General features: G+C 47.1%; 1 protein-coding gene across 1 annotated transcript; it reads right to left on the reverse strand.

Annotated features, from left to right (window-relative positions):
* Window positions 1-1,750: 1,750 nt before the first annotated feature.
* LOC119448907 (uncharacterized protein K02A2.6-like) lies at window positions 1,751-2,506 on the reverse strand. The gene has a single exon (XM_037712117.1). It carries the CDS (start codon window positions 2,504-2,506, stop codon window positions 1,751-1,753), a length of 756 nt encoding a protein of 251 aa, XP_037568045.1.
* Between the last annotated feature and the right edge of the window lie 7,492 nt (window positions 2,507-9,998).

Below are 9,998 nucleotides of genomic sequence, written 5' to 3' on the forward strand. Positions count from 1 at the left end.
TGAACAGGGACCACTTGGCAATTGGAACCACTTGGTTAGTGGGACCATTTGGCTAGTGTGACCACTTGGCTAGTGGGACCACTGGACTAGTGGGGCCAGCTGGAAAATGGGGCCAGCTGGTAAATGGAACCGCTCGGTGAGCGGCACCATTTGCAACGTGGCATTGCTCCAGCCGCATCAGTATGTTTAGCAAGAGAAAAGTGAAATAATTCTGATGTTTATTCAACATTTTCATCATCATCATTTTGCTTCATTTGTTGGCCCTTCACTTCTCATTCCTCCTCAAACATTTTCTCACATCTTGTATCTTGTATGGTGGCCTTTACAAAAGTGTTGTTTCGCGAGCCCAAATATGTCACCGCATCTACAAAGAAAGCCAAAATTAATAAAAATGAGCATAACTCTCATATTCGTGCTTCAACACGGCGAGACTAAACTTACCAACGATCAAAGCCACCTTTTCAGGGCTCAACTGTCACCTCACAGTGGCATCTGGGTTTTTGTAGTCCTTAGGCGCTAATTTACCACCGTATGTTCTATTTGAAAGGACCTCATGGCCCCATATGGCTTGAGTTATGTCTTTTGCCACTAAAGATGGCTTCTTTTGGTCCCATGGCACTGCAAAACGAAAAACAATTTGAAACAAAATGCCAGAAGAGTGCACAACATACTTACCCTACCACCGCCAATATTGGCGAAGGCCTTCTGTGTGGCAGCCTGTAAGTGAGCTGCCAAAGAAAAGCAAGAACAGGCATCATATACTTGCCAATATTTTAACAGAGATCTAGTGGCATATAAAGCCAACTGACTCATAGGACATAAAATTCTCAAAGTAAAACATGCGCTGAGAAACAGTGTAGAGGAAAGCTCTGGATAATTTTAAACACCTGTAAATCAGCATTCTTGTATTCCACCCCCATCAGGATGCAGCTGACAAAGCCTGGCATCTAGCAAGTTTGTTATCAGAACACCATAGTTACTGAGCCACCACGGCAGGTCTCGCATAAATAGCGAATTTGGCTTTACCTGCGGCCAGTGGCTCTTCAGCCGGCTGCCTCGTCAGGTCATCAGTCATAGTGCTTCGAATTGGGCTTGGGGGTTTTCTTGGGCCAAGGAGGGTAGTACTTCAATGTCAGCATGCTCCTCAACATAATTTTCATCTTGAGAACTAACACCTACCATTGCGAAACATGTTACAGGCAATTAAACTGAGAACACGCTCTGAAATAAAACACTGGCTATGGCTTCATATATGCTGGCTATACTGCAGTAAAAAAGTCACAGGCTAGCGAGGCACACGCAGCACAGTCACAACGTAAGCTGGTGGAGCGGCTCAAGAGTAGCTCCAATTTGGGCACTGTCATGTTGTCGAGGGGTTGGAGGAAGATTGAGAGACGTCAGGTTTCATGAGTACGAACGAATGACACGTTTATTGCTACGCCATGTTGTCTTTTCTCCCCGAGTCCCCTTGCAGCCGTCCCAGCCTTCCTAGCGGTGGGGGTCCCAACAGGTATGTGGTGCCCTCTCTGGAAAGCGTCAAGAGTTCCCATGACACGACACCTTCCCCTTTTGAAAAGAGAAGCCCTCAGCTTGCTCATAGGTTCAGGCGTTGCGGTGGTCTAATGACTCGGCCACTGCGGGTGGTGTAGTTGGCTTCTTCTGAACAGCCCGTTCCTGCTTGGTTCAGAGGTGCAACTTCATGCACCTATTGCAGATGTGCTTTTGTGCGACGAACGCTTCCTTTGGCCGTTTACACAACATAAGATCTCGGTGCATTTGACTCTCCAACGATGGTTCCTTGTTGTTGGCTCCCTTCTCTGATCTGGACAACTGTACCTGGCTTTAGCGGTGGCCTGTCTCTTGTTTTATGCCTCCTGTTGTAGTGTTTGGCTTCTCGCTCACGAATGACCGCATTGTTTCGCCGGAACTGATGCTGGTATTCCCACTTGGGCTCAAGTGTTTCAGGCAGAGTAGGGACGTTTGTTTTGAGCTTGCGGCCCATGAGAACCTCAGCTGACGAGTAACCCTCTGGTCCAGGTGTAGCGCTGTGGGCAAGAAGGCCTTCCGCAACATTCGCAGATTTACGGATGATGTTCTTGGCAGTCTGGACAGCTCTCTCAGCTTCGCCATTGCTTTGCGCGTAATGTGGGCTGGAGGTCACATGTCTTACACCCCAACTGCTCATAAATTGCAGGAACTCGAGTGAGCTGTACTGCGGGCCATTGTCGGACCTCAAAATGTCCGGAATGCCATAGCGAGCGAACAAATTACTAAGGAACTGCACAAGTTTGGTTTGTGTTCCACAAAGCTCTTCCAGTTCAAAAAACCTCGAGTAGTAGTCAACAGCTACTATGTAGTTCCTCCCTTCGTGGTGGAACAAGTCTGTGCCGACCACTTGCCACGGGCGTTCTGGGAGCGGTGTCTGAAGCAACTCTTCATTTGCCACAGGACGGTGCTTTGTGCAGGTTGGGCATCTCCTCACGTACGTTTCAACGTCCTGGCTCATTGCTGGCCACCACGAAGACTCCCGTGCTCTTGCTCGGCATCTCACAACACCTTGGTGTCCTGTGTGTAGTCGCTGCAGAACTTCTTTGCATAATGAAGGGGGAAACACTATCCTTGTGCCCCGAAGTAGGAGTCCCTGTACGACAGACAGTTCATCGGCCACATTTGCATACTTGGGTGCCAGAATTTCTGTTTTGGGCCATTTGGTAGTGCATTAGTGCATGACCAGTGATGTCGCTGTATCTTTTTGCAGCTCGACCTTGGTCCTGTTCAGCATCTCAGTTGATGCTGGCAGCTGCTCAATGGTCAGAAGTTCATACTCTTCTATGACGGATGCAAGGTGTTTGCCGGAGCACTGCAGCGGTTTGTGCGACAAGACATCAGCTGTGTGCCTGTCCTTTCGTGGTATGTGTGAATCGGGAAGTCATACTCAAGCACACGCATGCGAAAGCGCTGCAGTCGTGGTGTCATTTCGTCAATGCGTTTTGTTGAGAACAAAGGCACCAAGGGTTTGTGAACAGTCTCTATGCGGAACTGCAGACCGAGCACATACATCCTGAAACGTTCACACGCCCATGTTATGGCAAGTGCCTCCTTCTCCACCTGAGCATACTTTTGTTCTATCGGTGTCATTGCCCTGGAAGCGTATGCCACTGGCTGCCGCTTGCCGTCATTTGTTTGGAGCAGAACAGCTCCCAAGCCATAGGAGGAGGCATCAGCTGATATCGTCAGAGGCCTTTGTGGATCGTAGTAGCACAACACTGGTGTTGTCCTTCCTTGATCCGATCGAAGGCTTCTTGTTGAGTCTGGTGCCAAACCCAAACTGCTTCATCCAGCAGCAGGTCTCGCAAAGGTTTCGTCTTCTCAGCCAGTCCCGGGAGAAATTTTGCCAGCTGGTTGACCATGCCCAGGAACGACCTGAGCTCGGTGGTGTTCTCTGGCGGTGGCATCTTTCTGATGGCTTCAGTTTTCTCCTTGTCAGCAGCGATACCTGCTTCATTCAAGATGTGCCCGAGAAACTTGATTCTTCCTTTGCTGAACTCACACTTGCGTGGATTTAGAGTCATTCCTGCGTCCTTGAGCCTCTGAAGCACTGCTGTGAGGTTTGCGTTGTGCTCCGCCTGGTTCTTCCCAAAAACGACGACGTCGTCCTGGTGGCATGCTATTCCAGGAAGTCCCTCAAGAATGCGATGCATTTCTCGTTGAAAAAACTCTGGCGCTGTCACAATGCCAAAAGGTAATCGCAGGAACTGAAATCTCCCAAACGGCGTGATGAATATGGTCAAGTCCTGGGACTCTGGTGTGAGGGGTGTCTGCCAGTAGCCAGAATTGCCATCGAGCTTGCTGTAAACGTTTGCATTGGCCAGCTTCGCCAATTTTTTTTCAACTGTAGGCATGATGACCCTTCCCCGGATCAGCTGGCTGTTCAATTCAGTGTAGTCAATGAAGATTGTGATCTCTCCATTCTGTTTCGATGCAATAACCATAGGTGCACACCATGGTGTCGCATGGTAAACCTGCTGGATCACTCCAAGATCCTTCATTCTCTGTAGTTCTTGTTCGAACAGCCACTCGTCGAGGCGTTGTCACTGCATAAGGCGTAGCATTTGCTTTGAGTGTCACCTTGTAGAAAGTTTCCATTTTACCAAGTCCTGTGAAGAGTTGGCAGAACTCTGGTCTTGCCTCGGGGGACACCATGTTTCTTGCTTCGATTTGTTTGTTGGCCTCAACTGCCTCCAGGTGTGACAGTATGTCGAGAGCACGTATCGCTGGTCGTCCCAATAGAGCTGTTTGTAAGCCTTCCACTACAAAAACCTGTTGCTGAACAGACTTGCCTTGCCATGCGATTGTTGCACTGAACATTCCCTTTGTTGTAATGGGTGTTCTGCCCGGTCCGAAAAGTCTTTTGTCAGGAGTTTTCAGAGTCTGCATGCGGCTGCTGTCATACTGCGAAGCAAGGATTACACTCACGTCTGCTCCTGTGTCGACTTTGAAGCGAACAGGACGACTGTTTACAAGTGAAATGATGAACCAAGGTTCCAGGGTGTCTGCCTCGCTGACCTCACCAAGAAACACTTCCTCCGTGTTTGCTGTCCTTAATTTCCTGGTGCTGGATCCGAACGCTCTTTGCCCTGTAGCTTGCTGGCGTCCCGACAAGCATACTGTTACATAGTGACCAGTTTTCCCACAGTTGTTGCACAGCTTTCCGAAGGCTGGACACTGCTTCTTGAAATGCTGCTGTGTACTGCCGCACCACTTGCACAAATTTTCTCCCTCGAAGTGCACCGCAGGAGGTTTGGCTGGTTTCCGCTGCGCGCCTCCATGGTTGCGGCGTTCTTTTGACCGTCGCAGCTCCTAGACCGCAGCACCGCGTTCCGTTCCGTCGCGTAGCTCGTTCTGTTGCTTTCTGACGAATGCGGAGTTCCGTGCAATTTTCACTGCAGACTGAAGTGTGAGTTTCGAGTCTAGTTGCAGCTTTTCACTTAGACCGAGGTCCAAAAGTCCTACAACCAACCGGTCACGAATGAGGTCGTCTTTCAGTGAACCGTATTCACACGTTTCAGCGAGGTTGTGCAGGTCTGTGATAAACGATTCGACCGACTCGTTCGCTTCCTGCTTACGGCGATTGAACTTGGCCCTCTCGAAAATGACGTTTGTGCACGGTATGAAGTGTCCCTCGAACTTGCTTTTCACTGTTGCGTAGTCCGCGAGGTCGGCGTCTGTTAGGCTTTGTGACGCCAATACGTCTTCGGCTTCCTTCCCCATCGCGTACACGAACGTGTTCACCTGTGTTTCTACATCACGAAGGTGAAGTCCTGACACAATGCGATAGCGTTCCCACCTTGCGACCCAACGTTTCCAGTCATTCGGGTCTCGGAAATCCAACTTCTCTGGCAGTTCGACGGCGAACGGGTTGAAAAAGCTGGTGCCATTTTGCCGGCCCGCTGCCGCTGCTTGTTGAGCGTCGTTTTCCCTTCGGTCAGGAATGTTGGTCGTTTCGGGGCTCTCACCGGGTGCTAGGCGACTTCTTATCCCACCGCTGCCACCATGTCGTTTTGTCGAGGGGTTGGAGGAAGATTGAGAGACGTCAGGTTTCACGAGTACGAACGAATGACACGTTTATTGTTACGTCATGTTGTCTTTCTCTCCGAGTCCCCTTGTAGCCGTCCCAGATTTCCTAGCGGTGGGGGTCCCAACAGGTATGTGGCGCCCTCTCTGGAAAGCGTCAAGAGTTCCCATGACACGACAGGCACCATGCACAACAGGGTCTTCGCGGCAGTCTGTTCGCCTCGTTTTGACGAGAACGATCTGAACTGTCCGCCCGACGTCAACGGCGAGCTGCGGCTTGTAATGTTCTCTGCACAGCAGTCTCCTGAGCCCAATCAAGCCTTGCAACTGCAACTTACATGTCCGGCATGCTGCGTTTGCAGGCACCTTGACTAGATGGCGCCACTATACCAGCAGAGGCTCAGCAGCTCGGGCAGCTCGGGATCGCGTTGATTGCGCGCCTCGTCTGAATCGCATCTCGTCGTCTGCGCCTGCGCACGCTGCGTCTGCAGGCACCTTACCTAGATGGCACCACCATACTGGCGGAGGCTCGGGTCGGCTGCCCCTGCACGCTTGCCTTATACGGCATTTTTCCGCTGCCCGTCATCGCATCATTGCGAACCGAAATGGCTATTGGAATGAGCCCATAACAGCTTACGCTGTAAAAAACTCTATTTAAAGGCATAACGGCAAAGGGCCATTATTTGAACACTGATGAGAAGGAACGCTTTTTTATACATTGTCACTACATGAACATGTCATTCGAGGTAAGAGACAGACATGTAGCTATACAACACTTATTGACGTGATAGCGTTAAGGGCCCCGTGTCGCAGAAAATCCGGCGTCGGTGCCGGCGTGCATGTCGGCGTCCGTGGCGGAGAAAATCATCCGCAACCACCCCGACCGCGCAGGCCCTCGCGTGGCGCAAGGTGTTAGTGCAGGAGGAATCTTTCCGAACCACCCTGACAGCGCAGGCCCTTCGTCGTGGTGCAAGGTTTTAGTGAACAAAAATTGAACTTCCCACAGTGAAATCCGTCAGAAAAATGGTAAAGTACAGTTTACCCACAACCTAGAGACATGGTGGCGTCGAACTGTTATTTGATTGTACGAGAAAACATAATTTTGTTACGGGGAAACTTAAACACAAACCTCTTTTGCCAGCATTTCTACCATAACAACACCGGTTCACTCGGGGAGCCTACTTGCGAAAATGTTATCCAGATGGCGCTGGCATCCTCGGCAAGCTAGGGAGCCTACATGCAAGAGCTCGCATATGTAGGCTCCCTACGGCAAGTCAAATTGGGACTTGGCCTGAGAAATGCCTTTTGGACATGCACGCGCGTCGGGGCAGTAGCAAACAACTAATAAAATAATTTAAAAAGGTCCTAGGGCCTTCACATTTTAATATAAGACGAGTTATATTGCCCCTGGAAAAACGTATTTCCAGCAATGCATTTTTGATTAAAAGTGAAGGCGACTTTAAGGGGTCGGTGTAAGCTTGGTCTTTGTAAGCTGGCTTTTCTACGTTCTGTGTTGCAGTGAATGAAGCCTACTTGCCGGGTCCTACTTGCGAACGGGTCCCGATATCGCTATCGCGCTCTGCTCTTAAACGCGAAGCTTAAGCGTCCTCCAATTTTTTAAAGCCCTAATGAGAATTGCATACGGTAGAACAGCACAGAAGCAAAACTAACATGAACAATAAATGTTGGCTTCGATAAACTAGTTAAAGCTTCTTTCACATCTTCGTTCAAATTATAGACATAAAATCACTTTCGACTGGTGACATTTAAGAGCACGATTGATGACATACATGCACTTTCACTAGGAAAACAGGACGTACACGTGAATAAATAATGTGATACTATTGTCTGCCACAAGCCCATATAATATTTAATACTAATCAAAGTTAAGAAAAGCCGAGTGCAACCACTGGCTAGTGGGTAATTAATGTGACCCTGAAAGAATTTTGAAAAAACTCAGAGGAAGTCCTCTGAATATTCAGAGCACAGTTTAAGTCGTGTGAGTTAACCATGTAATTTTACATGTAATTTTTATCTTCAATTTTTACATGCACAAATTCACATTCGCAGAAATCGCCCCCAACGGCAACTGCAGGGCCCTTGCGCTGTGCGGATTTTTCCAAGTCCCGCTTTGCGTTGTGTGTCCAAGCGCGTGTCGTTGTGTTAAAGACCTTTTTGATGACGTAAATAAAAGGCAATGAGAATGCTTTTTCAAGTGATGTCACTTTCATACACGTCATGAAAGCGAGATTTGGAAAAATCTGCATATGAGTGTGAATTTGTGCATGTAAAAATTACCCGGCTAACTCAAGCACCTTAACTGCGCCTTGAATGTGTGAAGATATTTTACAGAAAAAAAATAGTAAGGTGAAATATTTCATGCAGTGTAATGCACTTTACCTGTACGAGACTCCTGCACTTTACGCAGCTCTACTTTGCGGGACTCCAGCATTTCTACATCTAAAGACATACAAAACATCATTTAGTTTGGCTCCTATAAAGAAAATGTAATAAAATTCCGCAAACCAATGAAACAACATAGCACCACTGACTTGTTGAAAGTTTCACATCAATGTTGTTGTTCACTGATGCCATGATGCCCCGCAGCTCGGCGTTTTCTTTTGCAGAAGCCTCATGCCGGCAGCGCCAGTAACGTGCGTCCGGCGTGGCACACTTCAATTCTTTAAGAAAGACAACATGATCATCAGTGCCGCTGTCTGACTCACTCTCCGGCTGCTTCCGTTCTTTTTTTCTGGCCACCTGCAAACACGGCCGTACAGTAATAATTCAAACATAGGATAATAGCAATATGAAGATAAATATTTTAATAGCACATACCTGAATAGCACGAGTATCTTCATTTTTATTTGAAACACTAGTTAAGTGCTCGTTTAATATATTTTGATAGGCAGTTCTCTTTGAGTCTGCATCAATCTCCCTGGCTTTCTTCTAGCGCTGCAAAATGATGTTGAAACCACAATGCATTATTAAGTTGTAATGTTTAAAAAAACACCGCATATCCACGAAGTGAATGATGATGAGTGGGAGAAGCACAGGTCAGGGGATCATTCGGGCAAAACGCCGGAAGCGTTCGCCGGAATCCGGAAGTTGACTTCCCGTGCCCGCTTCCAGAACCGAAGTGGAACCGGAAACGGAACCGTAAGCCGGAGCGTGGCGTACATATACTGTATATATATATATATATATATATATATATATAAAGTACATATCTTTATATATATACAGTACTTGTGTACAGTATATATAGCATTTATATAGCCCTTGTGCACTGCAGCGCCCCTAGCTACGGACGAGAGAGAGAGAGCGCGCGTCGGGAACGAGAAAGAGAGCACAGTTGCGCCGAGCACAGTACTAGCGTGGCTACGATGGCGCGACAAGGGACAAGGCTCGACCCTAAGGAGCTTCTCCCATAAACATTTTGTGCAATGTACTTGATTGAAGGCCTGTTTTTGTGATGCTGGTGCATCTGCTTCACTTGCACCACCTCATTCAAAGTCAGATGGAAGGATGACTGGTCTACACAGTCTTTTGTTTGCCTTTTTACTTGTCAATTTCTTCTTTGGAACCTATGTATTACGTAGTGGAAGCAGTTAAAGTACTCACGCAAACCTAAAAACTAAGTACCTGAAAAAATTTCACATAGCCATTACGTAGCTGTTTTGCACATAAAATGTGTGTTTATTAGTGTCCGTGGCTTCCAGCAGAAATGCCCAATTAACCCTTTAACTATCAAGCCTAATTTGTATTCCTTCAAAAATGTTTATGCCAGTATTGCCAAAGATAAACTGCGCTTGTCAGCTCAGTTTCCATTATACATTTAAATTAGATTAGTGAGAAGCTCTTAAAGTGCTCATTACAGGCTTCAGATTCCTTTCGCCATCATGTGAACATAATATGAGGCTTACACATGTGTCGAAAGAAAGCCTCTCTGCAAAAGTGGAAGTCTTTTAATAATGTTATGGCTGAAAAGAAAAGTAATGACACATGGAATATATTTTACGAATGCGGACATAATGCGAGTTAATTTGCTAGAATAAAAAAGAAAGATTTTGTATACGTTAAAAAAAGTTTATTGCTTCAACGAAGTGGATGTGCTCAAGAGCTGCTGGCTAAAACGCTTCCTGAACAAGCTTGCAAAGACAATGTGAGCAATAGCGCAAACCAGGAAATCATTGTAAATTATTGCCGCTCTTTAAATATTTATGAAAATAAGGCAAATCATTTTGATTATATATGCAGTGCTGTAGCTAACACAATGTGACACCATGAAACTTTAAATCTCATTAATTTTAGGTGTCCAGACCAGGGGCAGTGCAAAATACACTTTTTCGAGCACTAGATTTTTTTCGTGATCTGTTTGATGACCGGAGTTTTGAAACAATTCGCCGGAACAATTTTTTCCT

Source organism: Dermacentor silvarum, chromosome 4 (assembly GCF_013339745.2).
Source record: "Dermacentor silvarum isolate Dsil-2018 chromosome 4, BIME_Dsil_1.4, whole genome shotgun sequence".
NCBI lineage: Eukaryota > Metazoa > Arthropoda > Arachnida > Ixodida > Ixodidae > Dermacentor > Dermacentor silvarum.

Excerpts from the sequence above, each read along its gene's own strand:
- LOC119448907 (XM_037712117.1), bottom strand. The coding sequence starts at position 2,506 with ATGAGCCAGGACGTTGAAACGTACGTGAGGAGATGCCCAACCTGCACA.